Source organism: Ascidiella aspersa, chromosome 4 (genome assembly GCF_963924565.1).
Source record: "Ascidiella aspersa chromosome 4, kaAscAspe10.2, whole genome shotgun sequence".
Lineage (NCBI taxonomy): Eukaryota > Metazoa > Chordata > Ascidiacea > Phlebobranchia > Ascidiidae > Ascidiella > Ascidiella aspersa.
In genome coordinates, this window is record NC_139450.1 from 6,930,437 (window position 1) to 6,953,404 (window position 22,968).

The following is a 22,968-nucleotide window of genomic DNA, read 5'->3' on the forward strand; positions in this document are numbered from 1 at the left end:
GCCCTGGTGTTAACATTGATGAAGCCTTGCGTTACAAATGATAATTTTTATGAAACTATTTAACACGTAAACAAACAGTCATGTGATACGAATTGCGAAATATCCTTGTTATAAAGTGCTAAATAATGCGAAACCATTGTTTAGAATGGTATAACATTTCCTTATGCCGGTCGTTACAGTGCTGATTTCCGCTGTTTGTGATTGAAACGGGTTAATGTTTCCCCACAAAACCATTAACGCTTTGAAGAATATGACCTGTTGGGAAACGGCATTTAAACGACTGGCCTGATATTCCATTTCAGAATCATAAACCTGAATTTACACTGACATATGATCTGATAGGCCTGATTGAAATACTGTTTTTAACTTGGCGTTTTTACATTTGTTTGAAGTTTGTTATACTTTGCACTTATAGGTGGGCATCTAAACTATGTTTACGTAAATAGTAAACATCATTCGTTTCATAGGAATGGGTGCCATCATGTCATTCTGGTTCAGGGGTTCTTAAACTTTCTTTACCGCGTTACCCTAATTTTTTATCGGGTGGCCACTGTAGGCGAAAAAATATCAAAAATGACGTCATAAATTGACGTCACAGGACAAATAAACTTCATAAATTTGCTGTTTTTGGTCAAAAATTGTGAAAGTGAAAATGAGTATAAATACATTCAGTACGAAAAAAATTTATTTTTGATTGAATGGTCTCTTTTAATAAACTGATTACAATATAGACTAATAGTTCAATTAGGCCTTAATGGACCCCCAAAACTAGTTCACAGACCACCAAGGGTTCCATGGACCCCAGTTTAGAACCCCTGTTCTAGTTAGAGCAGTGATTTGCTGTGTCAATTGCAATACTATTGCTTGTTAAATATGCCCTTCAAACTTGGTAGCCAGCCGAAAACGCAATGCTCAAAACGCTCAAATACGCAAATAGTCAAACGCAACACTCTAAACTAGTGTAAAACCATTCAAAGAGCAAAAACTGATTAAAAGTAGTAAAACTGCATTATTGTATAGCAAACGTAACATTAACTACATCGTTTGTTAAGTAACAGTGCATGACAATTAAACGTGTGGCATGGCTGTAATCGACTGTTATAATTATTAGGAGTAAAATATTTATACATTTTTGGGGGTCGTCCACGTGGTTAACAACACACTGGGCTAAACGCTAAAGAAAAGTGTTGTCTGCCTTTAGTTTTGACATAGTCTGTACAAAGTCTTGTACCTATGCCATCGCTAACGGAAGAACATCACGAAAAGTTGCTGTTGCTTCCTCAACAACTTAAGTGCTTAACGCTGCATTGCAGTTGTGAATAAACTCTTAGAAGTCAGGCAGTTGGTTCTAAAAGCTGTTTTACCTTTAACAACAACATATCTTTGTAACGACTCTTTACGTGCGATTATTATATATATTTATATAACAGTTTGTGCATCCACGCTAATATTGCACTCAGTGTTTATTGTTATCTGTTCAGTGCTTTTGCCTTACCGGTGTCTGACCTGTCGCTTTATCGGTTAGTGTGGTTCGCAATGTCTGACTCATTGCCGAAGAAATATTTAAAAAAACACTGACAAATTAAAATGCCCTATAGGCACCACCTGGCAAAAAAAGAATGCTGAAGTTATTTTCCCTTAATTAATATATTATTTTGCACATATTATAAGTTTTACAAAGCGGTTTGTAGGCTAATTTTATTACCGGTACCTAAACAGTATAAGACAATCAAGGAGATAGTTTTACGTTCTATAGTTATTTGTGTTAACATGGCGTTACTTTAAATGTATTTTGGAGTGAAGTTATGCTAAGGTAGAAAGTGTAGGCCTATCTAGCAATGTGGGGAAATTCATAACATTTGCAAAGTAATTTTGTTGTAAAACTGGCCTGCGACCCATAATTTTGATAGCTTTATACCAGGGCTCGGCAACCTTTTGCTAATCGCGGGCCACACCAACCTCAGCAAGTTCTTGGCGGGCCGTAATACATTTTCACAAAAATTTTGTTATAAAAACGTATGTTTTTTAATCATTTCTAAAATCGAAAATATCTATTTAAGACTAAAAACTTAAAACAAATTGCGTTTGAAAATTGCCTTTTAATTTGCAAGGCGTGACGCATTGCGCATACACAAAAGTTAAATTAGACACATTTTTGATACCTTTTGGTGTAATTTTATCATAAAAGACGGAATTCATCGGAGAAAAGATTAAGTTGGAGAAACTTTCATTTTAGAGAGTTCCATGCTACGATTAGTTTCCACTTAGATAGTTTTCATGCGCACGGCCCTTTGGTCTTAGAAGACTCCTTCAAAAGGAAAATGTGTCGTTGAAAGTGAAACAAGACGACTCGCGCAAAGCGCGAAAATTTTTTGCATTGTCGTATGGTTCAAAAAGTTAAAAACATGGTGCATGGCCTTGTGTCTAGTTTAAAAAAAGAGGTCGCGGGCCGGATTATTTTCACTGGCGGGCCGATCCGGCCCGCGGGCCGTAGGTTGCCCACCCCTGCTTTATACAAACTACTACTGCAAGGCTTTTGGTGACTTTTGCCATCATGTTTTAATTAAAACTCGTATTAAATTTATTTATTATGAGGTAGTTACAGCCGAGCGTATGACTAAAATAACTTCTCACTTAAAAACAAAAACATTTAAAACAATATTTCTATACACTGATGGCAAACGCAGCACTAAAATGAACGCACGACATACAATACAGTAGGCGGTACGCACAGTTGCATAAACTGTAGTATCAATAAGCTAAGCCTAAAAAATGCTTGTAAATGACACGTGATTAATTTTATAGATTATGTTTTTCTTTTGCCTGTGGCGCACCTGGCAACCCTACATGGCGCACAGGTTGAGAAGCGGTGCATTAATTGGTGCAGCGTTGTAAAACGTACATGTTGAAAATATAGCTGACTGCCACAGTTATAGCGTAGCTGTCCACAATTGCAATTTTTTTCGCTTGGACCATGCTGTCGATCAAAGTCTTCAGCTCGTCGCTATAGGCCTTGCCTGCTGCCGGCTCGTCGTTAAAAATGAGGAAGCCGCCAGGTTTGAGCAGATTTACACAAGCCTGTGGACCGTAACAAACGAACGTTTATTTAGGAGTTTAGGAGAAAATAAATAAATATCAAACTAGCCTAGCCTAAGGCGACGAACCACATTGTTTGGTCATAAGCGAACAGGCAGAAATAGGTCATACTATAAGATAAAAAAAAACAATAATATTAATTAATCTACCGAATGCGTTATGGAAACATAAATTGTTATAACAAAAAGTACCTCTAATGATTGGACTGGCAGGTGGTTCGGTAAAAATGCTCCAGCACTGACTACAGCATCGTAGGATTGTTCTGGCAAAGGAATATTTCCCTCGACTAAGTGCTGAATAATGCATCTGCAGCAAAAGTATAATTGTTTCAAATGTGTTATGGCGATATTTTTGCTTACAAGTAGATTTGGAGATTAACTATTATTTACACAAACCTGCAACTCAGATTTTTTTGCTGGCCCAGTAAAGCATTTCAATACTGCCATCCAATATGTCCACAATGCCTTGGAAGCCAGATGTTCTCAGTAGTTGAACGATATGCCCGGTTCCTAAATACCAAAACACGAAAAAGGAAATAATGTGGTTTGCTGTGTTTCCAGAAAAGCAGTACTTTATTTTTCTCGTGTTACGGCAGTTGCTCGAAAGCGAAATTTAATCCCATGGCCCGGTTGAAATAACTCTTTTGGCTTGCGTTTCGGTTTGGGTAACCGGCCGACAAACTATTTCTTATGAACAATAGGGTGTATCTTTATAGAATCCAAAACCATCGGCGGCAGGTTTTAGCCAGTCGATCACTGCTCCGCTGACGCGTATATTAACAAGTAAAACTCATAGTTAAAAACATGAGTAAAAACAGGATCAGACGTTTTGTTTAAAGGAAAGTGGCATCATCAGTTCCTTAATTAGAACGAATTTCTTATGAATATTTGCAGCAATTAGTCTATACCTGCTCCGACGTCCAAAAGCGTAGTCTCTGTTGACATTTTGACATACTTTTCACAAAGTCTAGCGACTTCCTTGGGTATCTCCACGAATTCGATTGCGGCGCTGTGTTTGTCAAAGTTCTTAGCCCAGCTGTCGTAAGCTTTCGATGCCTCCTTGGTGTTGGTCGAACGAAGGACTGTGTGGAATGCCGCCAGTGCTTCTTTAGCTACCTCGGCATTTGACATTGTCCTTTATTAATTGTCGCTTATTAACTAAATACAACAAAACTGACGGGAAAGTAGAGAGATCACAGTTTCTGACCCAACCTTTTGGTGTTTTTTTTTTCTTGAATATAAACCTGTTCCAGCACGTCAGTTGTTGATCTGTGTTTTAAATAAAGTTGTTTGAAATCTTTTTAAACCTCGTTTTCTGTAAAAAGTCTTTCAACGGTATGATTTCTAACGAAATCCGTGACCGCTTACAATTGCCGAAATACCATAAACGTCTGCCGTAGCAATCTATAGGTCAATAAGCAATATATGTTTATACATGCTATACAACGCTTTTTATTGAAATTTGGATAATTTTAAGGACATTTGAACTGCTTAACTTTTTCTGCCAATGTAACTCGCTCTTCGCTAATCCTGTTTTTCATCTGCTGTGGCCAGTCTCAGAAACCGCTTGTTTTCCGCGTCGTCTAGCACTTCCCTGTTGACTGATGACCATTCGGGTTTTCTCTTTATAATTCCACTCTGCCGAAATGCCCGAGGCAAAGAGAAAAAAGATTCGAGTTAATTAGGTTTTCATTTTATAAGCTTCAAAATCTAAAAAATACTTTTAATTTCTCTGAGAAGGTATATTATTTATAAGCTCTGTATACGCCTTATATACAATAACCTGATATATAGCCACATAGAAATCAAGTAATACTGTATAGCAGGGGTGTCCAACACGCGTCACGTGTTGCGTGTCAAATGTGATACGCGACCTAATAAAAAATGGCACCAAGCCACAGTTTGTCATAACTGGAAGTTAATAAAGTTGAATTACAAGTTTCTTAAACATAATGCACAATGCAGTTTATACAAAATAGCATTATTCATTAAGGTACTAAGAGACTGGGTCGTAACCAGTAAACCAAAAAGGAGAGGCAATATTAAAACTGGGGAATTTCCCCAGTATCCATGTGACTTAAATGCCGTCATAAAACACGAAAATACCCTAATTTGAAAGAGTATTGTCAGGCGAAAGCGAACACGTGCGTCGTCGACACTTCTGCCAGGCGCCAGATACAAAATCGCTTGGTGTACAGCGGCTGGCCCTTCCGTAACCGCGCAATGATGGATTTTGGTCCATCCACAATTCCACCACCTGCAACGCAGAATGCACGGGACAAATCTAAATATCGAGCACGTATTTCGCCATCTGCAATACAAAAAAGGTTTTTAGCCGGTGTTTTTTACACCACAATTACAACATTTGCACCGTAACTATTCGCCAATTTACGACTTTCATACATCTTCTATTCCAGCGGTTCTCAACCAGTGGGCCATGGCTCACTGGTGGGCCATAAGAACATTTGAGGTGGGCCACAGACGAATTTAAAAAGCTAGATTTAGTTTCATTTGTGTCATTATATTTCATTTTACAGAAATAATGGCTTGGGGAGGAATTAAAAAGGAATGTAAATTTATTGTTCAGCCGCAAGTATCTCACTAATGCACGATTGTATAAATAATCTATTTTCAAATATGTTCTGCTGTGTTTTGTTCTAAAACTATTTTAAAGTTTTTTCTTTCATAAAAATTCTATTGGGCCACAGAATTTTTTTGCAACGTAAATGGGCCACGAAAGAACAAAGGTTGAGAACCACTGCTCTATTCTGATTAGGATCGCAAACTGGCCAATTTTGAAATCCTAAATTTAAGTGAATGAAATAACAAGCAAACACACTTTCAATATTAAACCAAAACAGATTCGTATTAGGCTAAAATTTGTGTTTCAAATATAAAGCAATATAATAAAAGATATGCGCCAGGCACTTTTTCACTGTTTGTATCATTACCATTTAATTTATTGAGGCGAAAGCTGGTTTTTATTATATGCGTGGTAATGTAATTTTTATAACTTACAGGTGATGGAAACGAGAAATTTACGGTGATGGAAACGAGAAAAAATAAAACATTCGCCTGTAAAAACGACACTAAACATTGAGTTCTGGCTTTAATCGGACCGATTTCGTATTTCACCCCTCAGTATTATAGTGTTTAATATCTGCGCTTAGTACTGAAGAACAAAGGAGACAGATATAACGCTGTGCCCGATGAAACACTCTAACAATTTTAGCACAGACATCGCAAACATAAATTACTCTCCTTCAAATTTTCCGACTTTGAACTAATTGAACAACCTGATCAGTAGGGCGATTATTTTTTGACTTGTCAAAAAAAGTCAAAATTTTGTCAAAATTTACACGGTAGGTCAAAATTTGTCAAAAAATTTTTAAGTCAAAATCGAATAAAAATGCACATAAACCGTTTACAAAATTTAAAAAAAAACTATAGTCAGCTTTTTGAAATTTGTTGTTCAGATGTTTTGAAATTTATCGTTTAATTTTATCAAAAAAATTTAGTTGTGATTTATGCTCAAAGTCATTTTAACCGTATTATATCTTTATGAGAGCCAAATACGGTATAAAAAACGCGTGATTAACGACGCCTAGGTTATTTAAATCAATGCATTTCTAACAGGTCAAAATTTTGTCAAAATAAAATATTTTTAGGTTTAAAATTTGTCAAAATTTTAATTTTTTAGGTCAAAATTTCCTATTTTTAGGCCAAAAAATAATCGCCCTACTGATCAGGATATACTCTCATTTCGCGTGAAAGTATCTGTTGGCCTGTAGTGCTTGTTGGCATCCTGTCAATCATTGTAAATAACCTGATTGTGTACTGCGTTTTTAATTAAAATGAAGCCAACTAATAACATATTTTGTGGGTATATGCCGTTTTTTACCCGAGCGAAAAAAATACCAAGAAAACCTGAGGTTATCGTTCGATGTAGTGCACATATAGCCACAGAAAATATTACTTTGTATAGATTTGAGAATGTATGACTTGTGGAAAAGAGACATGGCCTTGTCAAAAAGAATACTTTTTACCCATACAGCGTTCGGCGATATTTAAGGTGCTAAGCAAATACTGAATCAGCTATCAGACTCAACGTATGTTAAACACAGAAGAGCAAATAGTCTGATCGAGACAAAATATCATGAAGTCAAGGCCAACCTATTGAATGGAATTTTTTCATTAGACGGGTTGCTATAACTATAATTCAAGTGCAGGTATAGTTTACAACATTACTATCTTTTCCGTTTAGTACGAAATTTTAAAAGTTATCAATTACTATCTAACTGAAACCAGTTATATCAAATATATTATAAAAGCAAATATAGAAAAACGTAAATGTATTTCGGTGAAAATTTAACTATCATGTTATCACTGGTAATGTTTGATGTCATTTTGGTGTTCTGAGTAAACTTCTTAAAGAGTTGCTTATTGTTTCTAGAAAATCGAACTGGGTTTGTATTGAAACAAAGCCTTGTTCAGTTATTTGTTGTCAAAAGTGGAACACAATGTCTGAAACTAAGTTAGTCAAAGAGGAATTGGCGATTTTTGAAGGCATTCTTCGTTTAAAAAACAGCAAGGAGGCTTCAAAGGCTTACGACAACTGGGCTGAAGACTTCGACACTCACAGCGTCGCAAACGGTTTTATTGAGATACCACGAAAGGTTGCTAGTCTCTGTGCAAAATATGTCAAAAATTTGCCCAAAATAAAATGGTTGCCCAAAATAAATTATTGCTTAGGCCAGGGTTTCTCAACCGTGGCCCTGGGCCCCCTGGGGGGCCACTGTCATAGGCGTAGCCAGGGGAACACAGGGGCTATTTCTCTCAAAGAAATTATGAATATTTTACTCTTAATTATTTGTTTTGTAGCTTTTTTGAGCAGTACACGACTGTCGATTACAAGCATGTCACACCTCCATTTGTCAAGCACTGTTACGTCACAAACGATTTAGTTATTATGTTTGTTGTATACATTAATGTAGTTTTACTACTTTGAGTCATTTTGTTTTTTTCCTTTAAATGGCTTTTGCGTATTGCGTTATAACTCAGGTTTGCTAGCATTTTTGTTTGTGTTCGATACGGCAGTTAATACCATGGCCAAAGCAATCAAGTTATAACGAGCCTCGCTGGTGGGAAGCGACTAATGGACATTTAATCGTAGTGATTCGTTGTAATTAGGTATTTGTTTATGTTTTATATAAAGTCGATTTATCGCTGTGAGGTAACAGTTTGAGTGTCAAGTTATTAAGTTGATAGTTTGCCTACTCAGGGTGTCTAGTCTTTTTCTGCTTCAAGAAGCGGTGTTTCAAATGAAGTACTCTTACTAGTTCAAGTTCAAAATTTTCGCCCCTCATATATTTCGGCTGGTTAAGCCACTGACCACGGGCACTCTCTAGCTAGGTATTACAAAACCAGAATGTCACCACTTGTTTGCTATTTAACCTAATTTTGTGTTTTTTATTATGACTGTAAAACTTTTTTGTAACGTTTTGTAACACATTTTTCTAAAACGTTCTTTGACGCGTCGGTAGAGTTGTTTAAAACTAGAAGAGTGAATCCTTTTTATTCGTTTATCGCGGAAAGTTACGCCTAATTGTACGTGCGTGAGTGGTAAGTTTGGATAAATGCCTGAAGTAATTACTGTGCTGCTTTATATGTATCCATCCAATATCCATGTGATGTCAACGTTTCGGGCGGCAGGTGGATTGCTTGCCGAAATCATTAAGTGTCCTTCAAATGTCATTGGGCGAGAAACTAACGAAGAGATTTCGCAATTCCCTTAAGGGGCGTTAAGTTGCAAAAGAAACATTCCTTAGTAAAACGCATAAGGTACGCTGTAAGGTTACTCAAGGTTATTTTAGGCCAATATTCAGCTAGATTATGTCAAGTAATAGTAATTCATTATAACCAAAAACCATAAATCTTCTCGACGAATGTACTAACGTTCGCTTGGCTCTGTACAAAACAGAGCCGAATATAAACAAATACCTTCCCACCATCAAGCTTTGTAATGACTAAATATATTAACTTAAATTAAAATAAGTTATATGTTAAATTTTGGAGAAACTAAGTTGATTATTGGCTGTATTTCTTATTAACGTGGAGAAGTAAAACAAGAAAAAAACACGTAGAAACATGCTAACTATTTTATAAGCATGGGGGCCACGAGGGTTGGGAACCTTTTAAAGGGGCCACGAAGCATAAAAGGTTGAGAACCACTGGCTCAGGCCTTTAGCAATGATGGTGAACAGTTTTTTGACCGAGTGCTCAAAACGTAATCTAAACTTCTACTTATTTATACAACACGTAAGTGAAAGTGGTGCTGAAGTTTTACTTACAGGGTTTAAAAAATAGTTCACATAACAATATTTATGATTGACATCATAAGGTTACGTTATAAAACAAATATTCTTAAGAAACACCTATTGTGCTTCAGCGAACTCAAGAGCAAGCTGAAAATAATACAGTTTAATCAATTTTTACATGTGTTCTATACATTAAAAGGCCGCTTACGTTTATTACAAAAAAAAAACGAAACGGAACTAAACTGGAATTATTTCCTTTGATTTCAGGAACGGGACTCGTCATTGACTTTCTACGAAGGGCGGAGAAATTTAAAGGCATTATTGACATGTTGGATGGAAGCATGGAAATGCTTTACCAGGCAAGCAAAAAAGATCTAGGTTGCAGGTATGTGTGAATGTTATAGTTATTGAAGGTGTGTGTGAATGTTGATATGTTTTGTAAACGATTATATTTTTAAAGCGCGAAAGATAAAATCCTTGTATTTGTCTTTACAATATATTAATTCTGCACATGTATCGTGCAGCACTTTGTCGACGGAGATATTCCTTTGCCAGAACAATCCTACGATGTTGTTGTCAGTTCTGGGGCATTCTTACCAAACCACCTGCCAGTGCAAACTATAGAGGTATACAGCCTCTAGCAATAAATTTAATATGACCCTTGTAAATGTAAAACAAAAGGCAAAAGGGTATTATGTTTCTATTGAGACAGGTTCGAAATCTATAGAAGTATCCCGCAAAATATTAGCTACTATATTTTAATATATATGAAATTAATTGCTATTTATATATGGGCCATTTGATGCCTTATTAAGTGGCGTCGTGAGCATACAAATATGTGCCTCTCACAAACTGATCAAAAAATATATAAATTATTTACTGGTTGAGAAGAGATATACATGCTTGTCTGTACATTTCATATTTACCCTCGATATTTCTGCGTGGAAAAGGACACACACGCAAACAGACCAAAACACACCTCCAATTGCATTTAACGAATTACAGAAATTTTTCAATGTCTTGTTCAAACCGACCATTATTTCTGATAACAGTCTTGTTTTAAAAAAAGTTTGTTTTTCAACAGGCTTGTCTGAAACTAATCAAACCGAACGGCTTCTTCATCGTTAACAGCGAGGTAACAGCAGGTCAATCCTATTGCGACGACTTTACTACTTTTATGAACAACTTGGTTAGAACGAAAATATTGGCGTTGCTGGAGAGTTTCGAAATAAAAAGCGTGCTTGGTGAGGTTTTCAACATGTACGTATTCCAGCGTTGTGCAAATACATAATCTTTTTTACCGACGTCAAATAATAATGTGCGAATAAAAGCTTGGCCAAAGCAGTGATTTTAGTTTTGCAATTTTTAGCGCGAAGCGACGAAATACTGTATGTCTATAAAAACGTTACAACAATTATTTCCAAGACAAGCATAATAACACAGTTAGCATCCAAAATGAAACACAAAAGTCTCACTAAAGATCACGAGAAACGAATAATGATCGCATAGTGAATTTTATAAATTTGGAAAAATATAATAATTTAAACACATATTTTAGGCGTATTATTTTGTGGCAAACCACAGTGCAAAAGAAAAATTGTGCAAAGAAAAAGCTCGTTGAAATTATTTCAAAATTTATGAATAGCTTTTATACGAAAAAAACGCAGTAGTCAACTATATATATGTGGGACCATATTACTCAAAGAAAAGCTTCATTTTAAACAAACAATGTCATCAAAAAATTGGTTGCGTTTAAGATCTAAAATATTGTGTAAAGTATTCCCTTATTATACAAAAATAAATTTGGAATGTCGTTCCACAAAATAGTTAGGATTTTCGTATCCGCCCAGAAACATATTTTGATCTCGTTTGTTCTTTTGTAAAAAGCGCAGTTATTGCACGAGTAGAGCGGATGCTCTTACAATAATTTAATGCTGGCAACTACATCCGCAAAAAAAACTAATAAAATTCCAAAGCGTCTTGCTAAACCATAAGCCTGTAACTATAAACTATAACATTTGCAGAAATGCAGACTAAAACATCCTTATGCGATCAGGATTTTGAAGGAATTTGCTTCACAAGTTGTTGCCAATTTAACTATAAACTAATGTCCGAAAAGTTCTTTACCGTATTCGCAAATAAATTGGACGGTACACTTGTTTGAAGATGAGGATGTATGTTTCACATGCAATCAGGATGTAAGCAAAGCAATTAAAACACGCTGATGTTTCTGTTGTCTACACCAGGGCGCTCAGTTTTAACAAAGGCACGGATTCTTTTCTTAGTGGACCAGCAGTTTATCGCCTTTAACAAGAGATTTTGACGATATATAGTTGAGACCTAATTTCAAAGTGATGTATGAGGGCGACATTCCTTTGCCAGAACAATCCTACGAGGTTGTTGTTAGTTCTGGAGCACACCAAACCATCTGTCATTCCAAACTGTAGAGGTATAGGCTATACTGCAGTGCTCCGCAACCGGTGTGCCGCCGCACACTGGTGTGCCGCGAGACCATGCCAGGTGTGCCGCGACGTTCCTGGAGGTGTGTTTTACTTGCGTTTTTAAGGACACTCTTCAATTATTATAATCAGTCGAATAAGTCCTAAGTTCATGGGAATACGGCCTAAATGGACAAAATAACGCTTGAACTGTATTGAGAGTGTATTTAGACGACCGGGGACCACTGGTCTGGCATCGGATGATTTGGTTTTGACGCTTCGACTCCTTTAGTTTGAATATGCATTGGCTTGTTTGCCCCTGTTTGGTGTTATTGGTGGGTTATGGGTTGGGTTAGAAATTAAGGTATGGTTGGAGATAGGTCAAGTTAGTGATGGAATTAGGGGTGGGGTTTAAGGTCAGGTAAAATATTGTATAGGCCTTATTCTAGCTATTTAGGTCTGATTCCCACGGGACTTTCCGATTTAGACGTTTTTACGACAATTATATATTATTTTGGTCTTATTGCGAACTGTGTTTTACCTCGAGATAGTGTTGTTTTACTTTCGTTTTATGGCTGGAGTCCCTTATTGGCCGTCTTAAAATATTTAGGACAGGGGTCATCGGGAACCTATGGCTTGCGAGCCATATATGGCTCTTTTTGTGACGCCATATGGCTCTTTTGATGAAGAAATTTTGCTTGCAGAAAAATCTAAGCCATTATTTCTTAGCATGATCTCAACTAAAACTGGATGCGGCCACGGCGTCTTTCCTAACCTTATATTACTTTTTTTGCACATAGCAGCAAATTTTCGGCGCTTCGCGCGACTTCTATTGTTTTTTAGAGACTGTTATCCCGTTTGAAGGTGTCTCTTAATATCCAAAAGCCAAAGTTGTACAAACTTATAGCTAATTCCATTTTGTTGCATCATGTTCTGTCCTTTAAATGAAAACAAAATAAACGGCCCTGCTCAGTTTGCTATTTTTTGCTAGGTGTTAAAAAATATTATATGGCTCTCATGGAAGTACAACCAAGAATATTTGGCTTTTATGGCTTTCTTGGCTAAAAAGGTTCCCGACCCTGTTTTAGGAAGACCGTAAAATAGTAAAATCAAAACATAAAAAAAATGTAATACATCAAATTTCCGGCGCGTTCAATTATTAATCGCTCCTTTATCTATGAGCTGCCTAGTATGTTTGCCATTTTGTGTATTGTTGATCTTAATATATTTCGTAGGTGTGCCGCCAATTTTTGTTTAGCTCTGTTGGTGTGCCGTAGGTGAAAAAAGGTTGCGGAGCACTGGGCTATAGTCTTTTTTCAATTTATAAATGATTTGTTTCCTTTTACACACTCAAAATTATTACAATATATATTAAATATAAATATATAATACGAATCCCGTTTGGCCAATTTTGTTTGGTCTTTGTTGACAGGCTTGTCTAAAACTGACCAAACCTAACGGCATCCTCATCGTTACGAGCAACATCGCACCAGGCAAAAAGTATAGGCAACATAGTTGAAGCAAAATAATCGGGTTCCTGGAGAGCTTTGAAATTAAATCCACCGTTGACACAAAGTTTCACATGTATGTGTTTCAGCGTTGTAGCCTACTGAGAGATAGTTTGGTTTACTCTGCTCAATCTTTGCATACAAGTAAAAGCCTTCACAAAACGCAAACGGCTGCATTTAAACTAAGGTAATTGTTCAACCAATTTCCTTATTATAATTATTTGCTTATTATTTCGCCAAACCGCATTATCTCTTGCCAAAATCGTGTATTTTAGGTTTTGTTGGTTTCCTAAAAAAAACATTAGAGAACAAACAGTCTTAAACTCTCTGCTAAGCATGCAAATTATTTTACCGAAACGTCGTTTCAGCTAAGTTTTCAAACACTTCGAAACTCCATTGGTAACTTTCTCCCTACGCCAATGTCCAAGCATCGTAATGTTCCCGTTGATGTTCCGCGTGTATTGTTAAGTTGTGCATATGTTTTTTTTCGCAAAGATGGTTACCGCCCCCCTTTAAATCCTCCTTATGAGGGCCCATATAAGGTTTACGAACGCCACGCTAAGTATTTCGTTGTAGACATTGCGGGACAGCGACAGACTATATCTGTTGATCGCCTTAAAACCGCATATGTAGACCTAACGCAACCAGTGCAACTCCACGTTCCTAAAAGACGAGGTCGGCCACGTAAGTCATTAGAAGACGACACGCTGACCTAATACAAGCTTGCCACTTCAATCATTTCAAAGGTATATTACGATGAAGAGAAGAATTTAGGCGACAAACAACTAAATACCATTAGGCGACCAACAGCTGAATTGCATTATCAATGGACTGCAAGTTTAACCAATGGGTGAATTTAAGTGCTACCCAGTGATAATAAATATTATATCCAATAAATATGTCCAGTAAACATTTTTCTTCGCGATTATGATTATCATGTAGAATCAGTTAAATACCAAACACAGCAACAAAAGGTGACACAATCGTGTTAAAATAGATGTACGACAATTGCTTGATCGATTGATATACGCATTAAGAATGCACAAAGAATATGATTGGCAAATGTTTAATACAGGCTCGAACGTCAACACATTATTGGGAAACGCTTTGCAGCAAAGCCCACTCCCAAAGTTAATTCATATTTCTTGAAATTAGACGGACAAAACTCGAAAACCTGCCGTTTAAAGGGGGTATAAAGCGTTGATAACTTATTACCGTGAAACTTGCCTACGTTCCAATTCCAATCTATTAAACTTGCTGACACAAACGTGCAGGATTGCAGGAGTCTCCAGAATAGCCAGCAAAGTGATATTGTCAAAACATAAGTTTTTTTGTATATAAATCAATTTTTTACTTTTTTGTAAATTAAAAGGTTGTTTTGTGTTTTTGGCCATCATGTTTAGGAACGTTTGTTCTGTGATATATTTCATTACATTTTGAACTGATTTTAAAACTTGTTAGCATAGGCAAATCCTTTCCTACTGGATTTTTGTTGAAACTACCAATTCGTTAACTGGAATGTTCATTGTAATACAATTTAGTGGTTGGCTGTTAAAACCATATTAATTTAGATTCCTCTCTACAAGGGACTACATCGTTAAATATTAGTTAAATGCTTTAATTATTATATGAGTTCGTTAATTCTGAAACTTTGTAACTGGATTTTATTATGAAACTTTATGTTGAATGTTAAGACATATTAATTGCAGTATAGCGAAAAGTGCTTTGCACAAATGTGCAAACCTTAACGCAATTATTGTTTTGGTTAATAATTAATTACACCTACAAAAACCACCATGATATACGAAGTCTGCCTGAATTTTGTCTGGTTAAACAAAATGAAACAATCTACCATACAGTGGGCTCGGTGTCGCTATTGCACGTTAAGTTGTTACATGTTAAACTGCTAGACTACATCGTTAAATATTAGTTAAATGCTTTAATTATTATATGAGTTCGTTAATTCTGAAACTTTGTAGAAAATATCAACTAATATTAAATCGGAGAACTGTTTTTTCGTAAACGTTTCGTTTTTAAAGAGCGACGGTCCCGGCTTGACCGAAGCCGTGAGTTCGAACCTCACTGCAGGCTAGTTGTTTTTCTAGTCTGCCCTGCTTGCATCAATGATCGACAGATTCGGTGAACCTGCAATGGCTTTCAGTGTACTAGTGATATGTAAGCCGTAATCGTTGGTCAAAAAGCAGCTTCAGAAGGGCTAGATCTCAGTTGTTAACACTCATATGTGTGTACATTTGTTTCATTGTTTGATAATATGGTACTGTGGATCCCCTTTAATATGAAGTTTCTTGTACTAACAGAGTGAGCAAGCATTGGCGTATGGTTGTTTCTCAACTCGTTCCCTTCTGAGCCTGCATAGCTCAGTTGGTAGAGCGTTGGTCCCGGCTTGACTGGAGGTCGTGAGTTCGAACCTCACTGCAGGCTAGTTGTTTTTCTAGTCTGCCCTGCTTGCATCAATGATCGACAGATTCGGTGAATCTGCAATGGTTTTCAGTGTACTATATTCAAAGATATTAGACATGTATTTTTTAACCTTTTATTATTTTCGGCACGGTAATAAAAACTTGCGAGAAATTTGAAAGAAATGTCGGTATACCAAATCAAATCGCGTTTGCTTCGCTCGCCAGGTGCGCCCGGACTTGAAAAAGAATAACAAACACTGAACTAGATTAACTATTTAACATATCGCGTTTCTAAGTACTTTTATTACACTTTTCATTAGTATGGATGACGACGTGTGGACTCTAATGTTAGCCTTAAATAAATTAACGCTTTTGTTCGCGCTTTGCGCCAACACGCCTCCTTAAATGTTATTAAACACGTCTTCAAGTGCAAAAAAATCCTGCCTAATTCACAGGTGTCCCGAAAAATTAATAACACAATTCTTAGTTAACAATTTGTGCGGCCTGCAGAGACCTTTCTGAGTTTGGTTTGGGCCCGCGACTATAGAAAAGGTTGCCGACTCCTGATTTAAAGCCTTGATGCAGGAAGTTGAACTTCCCCTGGTAATGACCCATAACCTTATTATATTAGGAATTAATCTTTTATGTTAAGCTAATCTTTTATGTTAAGCTAATGACAAAACTGGATTTTATTATGAAACTTTATGTTGAATGTTAAGATATATTAATTGCAGTATAGCGAAAAGTGCTTTGCACAAATGTGCAAACCTTAACGCAATTATTGTTTTGGTTAATAATTAATTACACCTACAAAAACCACCATGATATACGAAGTCTGCCTGAATTTTGTCTGGTTAAACAAAATGAAACAATCTACCATACAGTGGGCTCGGTGTCGCTATTACACGTTAAGTTGTTACATGTTAAACTGCTAGCTTCATGTAAGAGCCTATACTAGCCCATGATTATGCAAGATAAATGTGGTAATCAGCATATACCCAAAAAGTCATGTTACGAATAGTGTAGGGTCTTCGTAAGAGGCCTAAATATTAATGCAAACACATTTTTTTTAAATGTCATAACAAATTACCTTATGCTTAGACGTTTGCACTGCGTGTCACTAAATATAGAAATTTATATCATGCGATGGGTTTTAAATCAGTTTTAAAAAGATTAACGAAAAATCGTCCTATCTGACTGCTTTCTTTTATATAATTATTCATCTGCGGTAAACGTAGGAATTGTTTTTAGAAAATACCTCTTATATATCACACAATCAACTCAAATATTTTTGCTAATAGAGTTTTGCTGGTTGGCTCATTTTCGAGTTGACAGGAACAAAAATTCTTTGTCGAGAGGATTTTACTCGCACGCAAATTATCGTGCAGAGTAAAATAAATTATTTCTCGGCACAACGCTGAAACACGTACAAGCGGAAAGTGTAGCCAAAGGTGATTTCCACTTCAAAGCTCTCCAACAGCCCCATTCGTTTTGCTTGAACCATGTTGCCTGTGAAAGTCTCAAAATCGTCGGCAAACTTTTTGTCTGCTGTTATTTCGTTAGTGACGATGAGGATGCCGTTAGGTTTGATCAGTTTTAGACAAGCCTGTCAACAGAAACCAAATTAACCAAACGGGAGACTCTTCGGTTTTGTATACATTTAATGCTTCATAGACGACAGGTGTACAGTGTAATATTTTCCATTAAAAACAGGTAGCAATTTACCTTTCCTGAATGAAATATAAAAGATATCCGTGGGCAGTTTTTAAGCTGGTGAATATATAATATATACACAAGCTAAAAGAATGCCTACGGAAATCTTCCGACCTATATGTTGTTTTGTCTATCGTATAAGTGATTATACAAAAGTTGGGCCTGCCATGTTTATTCATGATGGATAAGTAAGTAAAGCAACATTGGCCAAGTTGTTTCTCTAGGTTGCCTTGCTTGTATCTTTTGATCGACTGATTCGGTTAGTATGCAAAGTCGTGTGCTATGATATGCGAGACATTATCGTTGTTCAAAAAGCGACTAAGTGACTAGATCGCAGTTATTCTACGAAATTGTGTGTATATTTTTTACGAGGCGATGCTGTTGTAATAATTTTCATTATATGAAAGTACATCAATCATTCATAAATTGGAAAATCAGACTATACAGTCTACACTCTATACCTCTACAGTTTGCACTGGCAAATGGTTTGGTGCAAATGCTCCAGAACTGACCACAGCGTCGTAGGATTGTTCTGGCAAAGGAATGTCGCCCTCAACTAGATGCTGGATGATACATCTGTAGAAATTAATACTTGCAATAGAAATTCTTACAGGACTCCAATTAAAACAACAGCATATTTTGTAGGTTTGGTTTGCACACACCTGCAAGCTAGATTCTTTTTACTGGCCTTGTAAAGCATTCCCATACTGCCATCCAATATGTCAATGATTCCTTTAAAGTTCTCTTCCCTCCGTAGATTGTCAGCGACGCGTCCCGTTCCTTAAATAAAACGCAATTTATAGGCTAGGACTCAATTGCTCATAACTTGTAATTTCACTCCGGACAAGTAAACGTTATACTAAGAGAAAAATCAAATATAGGTACTTTTGGGAACCAAAAACTGTTACCCCCCTAACCTCTTTTCATTTAAAAGCGAAAGCATTGTATCATCAACCAATTATTTGGTTTGTATCGCAACAGACTTAGTTAAGTTACCTGCTCCGACATCCAACAGTGTAGTCTCTTCGGAATTTTTGACATATTTTCCACAAAGTCTCGCAACTTCTTTTCCTATCTTTTCGAATTCGTCAGCAGCACAATGTTTGTCGTAGTTGCTAGCCCACTCATCGTAAGCTTGCGACGCTTCCTTGGCGTTTTTTAAGCGAAGTATGCTTACGAAAACCGAGCAACTTTCTTTGGCTAACTCAGATTTTGACATTGTGAGACTATGGCAGACTAAATGTGTGCGAAGGCAGTGTTAATCGGTTAACAACACACAACTTAAGTAAAACTTTTATATCAATACATTTGGCGCTTACTGTGGCATAATAACAGCTGAATTGTACAAGTACATATTTTTACCGAGTCTTTCATAAAATCTTCTTCAAATAGCTTAAAATTTAATTTAGTAAAATACATTTTGCGGTGCTGGTAAAATAAACATTACTTTGAAATTAGGTCTCAACTATACATATAGTATAAAAATATCCTGTAAAATGGTATAAGCTACTGGCCCACTTAGAATCCGCGCCTTTGTTGACCCACAACAACAGGTGTCTCTTATAATATCGTTAATAATAATTAATAACTTTTATGATAAGCGGAAATGATAGTAATGTCGCAACTTTATAAAGTACACAATGTATGCTGTATACTATACATACACTTGAACTATAGTTATAGCAACTCGTTTAGTGTAAAAGTTGCATTCAAGCGTTGCGCTTATCCAGCCCGACTGTTTGCTCTCCTGTACTTAAAATAACTTGAGTGTGATAGCTGATTCAATATTTACTTAGTACCTTAAATATCTCTGTGGTTAATGTTTTACTGTATGACTGTCATGGGTGCATCAATATTTTTTTGGTGGTCATGCCGCTATTTTAAGATTAGGTCACAAAGAAACGTCATAAAAAGAAACTTGCTTCATTTAGTCGAACTCGTGCGCAAATGTGTAATTTAAAACGAGTCTAGATATAATAAAAGTGAAAGTTAGCTGAAACGGCGTTTCGGTATAATTTTGCAGGTACGTTGTATAAAAAAAGTTTTATTTACCAGACCATGCCTCTTTTCCACAGGTCATCCCCTCAAATATATACAAAGTATTATGGGAGGAATAAACTCAAACTAATTTTTTTTATAATTTTTCGTCTGATTTTTATTTATTCCTTGCAATTTTAATTCTGACAACTCGTTTCGTTTCTGTAAAAAAGTGGATAATTCTAGACCAGCGCCATGCTGTAAACCACCAGACGGAACATTATTTTATGCCAACCTGATCATGGGTTTATTCATCACTATAGCATTCCAATTCACCATAGCATTTTATAGCATTCCAATTCACCATAGCAAGTTAGACAAACTGTAAATCGAAATAATTTTGTCATAGACTTCATTTTAAGTTTTACCAGCAAAAAGACCAAAGTTTTAGAGTAAGGATCGTAACTTTTTTTAGTGACACCTATCAGTAATACATGCCAGTGACAGGTTTCAGTAATCTACTGACAGTTTGTGCCCCAACTGTCAATGCCAGCTCTCAGTAAGGTGGAATGTGGCTGTTTTGAGATTACTTACAGGCAGGACGAATTAAGGTTTTCATGGACCTGGGGCTGTAGGGCAGTAGGAGTCCTATTGGTCGTTTTTAATATGTTTTTTTGTTCCAACCAGAATTAACATGAGATACGATTTTTGATTCACTTATTAAACAGATTCATTTAACATCATTTAACGATTATCTCGGCAATACTAATGCAAGGTTATTTCTTGAAATTTCTTCAGTAATGACAGCCACTTAAAAGTGTACGTCTTTCATCAAATTCTTGATATCGGAACTTTAATGTCTGATAAAAATTATTAGACCCTGAAGCAAAGTTATCGCCTTATTCAAAGTCATTTTGCTACTGCAGGGGACAATAGTTGTATGAGACCGTTCCATTACAATTTTTTGTTTTTTTATAAAGTTAAATAAGCAGTAATATGTAGTAAAGAATAAGATCAAAATCGTCTGAATAAGCATAAATCTACCGGAATACGCCCTAAATTCATCCGAATAAGGCCTAAATGTCTAAAGTAGTTCCCGGAACTGTTGGTAGAGGGTATGGGACGATCGGGGGCCATGGGTCAGGCATAGGCCGTTTCGTTTTAACGCCCTAGTTTCACCGGTGCCGTTAAGGCTAATTGCTGTTTTAGCACCGGATTTTTGGTCTTGTTTTGGGTTATTGATCGGTAAGGTTTATTAGGATTATTAGGGAAGTTAGTCGTGTACTTAGAGGTGGGGTTATTTCCGACGGATTTTGGACTTATTCCAATTTAGACTGTAATACGACTATTATAGTTATTAGTCTTATTTTGGTCTTATTCTGAACCGTGTTCCAATTTCGACGTTGATGTTGTTCTTCACTCGGTCTTATTACTGGAGTCCGTGGAGATATCTCTAGAACAGCGGTTTCCAAAACTATTGCAGTACACTAGTGCTGCAGCGATTCTTTCTAACGTAACAACTTTTTAACTAATGCGAACGATTCGCTGACAGCGGGTTGTAGTAGGCTACAGCATAATAGGTGCTTTGTGATGACACGAGAGACATCATAAAACACGGTATATAATCGAAAAATAAAGCATAACTAAAGACTATAATGATGACAAGTATAATGTTTAAAACGTAGACTGATGTTTAAAAACTTGAAGACTAATTCTCCTTGCGGACCCTCTAAAACTTTGGAACCGCTGCTATAGAATATACCTTTTTATACAAAGATAACATCGGTTGGTCCTATTAAATTGTTAGCCATGGGCCTATTTTTTGATGGGCCTGGGGCTGCAGCAATGATAGGCCGCCGAAATTCCCTCTCACAGAAATTGACTGCACAAAATCCGATTGCCTACACAGTGCACTGCCATGCGCATCGCTTAGCCTTGGCATGTACGGACACGGTAAAGGAGCTACAACACATCCAGGATTGCGAACGTGGCTTAGTCCAGACGTGGAAGTACTTTTCAATTTCGCCGCTCAAGACCGCAAAACTACAAGAAATGCTGTTGATGTTGCTTCAACTGTTGATGTTGCTTCGTCTGCGCAAAAATTCTTTGATACTAATGAGATTCCTCTTGATACCCCTCAGCGCCAGCTTTATGGGAATGATGATCTCTCGCTGCTTATCGGAAGATTGATGTTTCCGGAGCTGCATCGACTTTGCTGCATTGCATTGTCAATTCCTCTAGCAACCGCCTGGTCAGAGCGAGGATTTTCGACTCTATGTCGTGTTAAAACCAAGCAACGAAATAGGCTACTAGATATCAACCTGAATGCTCTAATCAACATTTCGATGAACGGTCCGGAGCAGCTCACTGACGAGGATGCACAAAAGATAGCTGAGAAGTGGCAAAAAACAAAGGACCGACGAACAGTGACAGTGTGAGCATTGAAGGCGTTGGAATCTGCAAACAACCAAGAAATGGAAGCTGGCGGATGGGAACGGGATTGCGAATCTGTTTTGTTGCAGGAGATAGAACCTGAAAAATTTATTCTGTGATTGTGCACTGCCAGTAGCCTAATATATAATTCGTTTAAGCAAATAGGGCTATTTTTTGGTATTTAAATGAAACACTTGCGGTCTCTTAAAATAATAACATCAAACGACAATACGTATTGTATTGTCGTTTGATGTTATTATTAATGCTGCACAGGCGTATAGTACAAATGTGTTACACAAAAAAAAAATAGCAATCTACCTTTCCTGAATGAAATATAAAAAATGTAAAAAAAAATACAGTTTGATGGCAGTATAAATAAGCAAACTCAAAAACATGCACACCAAAATCTTTCGTCCTATATCGTGCCTATCGTAAGTGATTATGCAAAAGTTGGCCTGCCATGTTTATTTAGAATGAATAAGTAAGTAAAGCAACAATGGCCAAGTCGTCTTTTGTTTTTTTCTGAAAATTATAATTTAACGTCCCAAGCAATAATACAGCCAACAAATTTTTTTTTTCAAAAGGCATGGTATATTAGATCGGTTTAAGGGTATATCAGGGGCGCTGAGTCCAAATGCCATTACTTTTGCTGGGTTGACTATATAGTTTGAGATATTGCATTTTCCTGCATATACCATGAAAAAATGTAGGCTTATGCTAGGAATTAACATGGGGTAATAAAAGCTGAAGCCATGTGCAGCAGCTTTTAATTTTGCCCTAATGTTGAGATGTCTGGCACAAATGTCTCGCTTGGGAGGTAAATAAGGCTTCAGATATGTTAAATCCTCTCCCATCAAGCAGTAACATAAGCATTGTATTGCACTGATAAGGCAATAGTTGGTTTTATCCTGAAAGTTATCAGCTAAAGGCTATTTTGCGGAATAGACAGCTTTGGCCTATTTATCCTTCCACTTGAGCTGAAGAATTAATTTAAATGACATGTATCTCATCACCGACGATTGGTAGGCTAAAGGTTAACAGGCTTATTAAAAGTCAAGATATAGATA

The 22,968-nt window shown here is 36.6% G+C and overlaps 1 protein-coding gene across 1 annotated transcript; it reads right to left on the reverse strand.

The window, feature by feature from the left end:
• Positions 1-17,177: 17,177 nt before the first annotated feature.
• On the reverse strand, positions 17,178-18,710 carry LOC146146910 (methyltransferase-like protein 27). The gene is made up of 4 exons (XM_083387867.1): positions 18,488-18,710; positions 18,154-18,271; positions 17,953-18,067; positions 17,178-17,384 (listed from the first exon to the last, which is right to left on the reverse strand). The coding sequence occupies exons 1-4, from the start codon at positions 18,708-18,710 to the stop codon at positions 17,178-17,180; spliced, it is 663 nt and encodes a 220-aa protein (XP_083243993.1).
• Between the last annotated feature and the right edge of the window lie 4,258 nt (positions 18,711-22,968).

Excerpts from the sequence above, each read along its gene's own strand:
- LOC146146910 (XM_083387867.1), bottom strand. The coding sequence starts at position 18,710 with ATGTCAAAATCTGAGTTAGCCAAAGAAAGTTGCTCGGTTTTCGTAAGC. Across the intron at positions 18,068-18,153 it reads AAAAAGAATCTAGCTTGCAG|ATGTATCATCCAGCATCTAG; the intron begins GTGTGTGCAAAC and ends TAATTTCTACAG. Across the intron at positions 17,385-17,952 it reads TGCCAGTGCAAACTGTAGAG|GCTTGTCTAAAACTGATCAA; the intron begins GTATAGAGTGTA and ends TTCTGTTGACAG.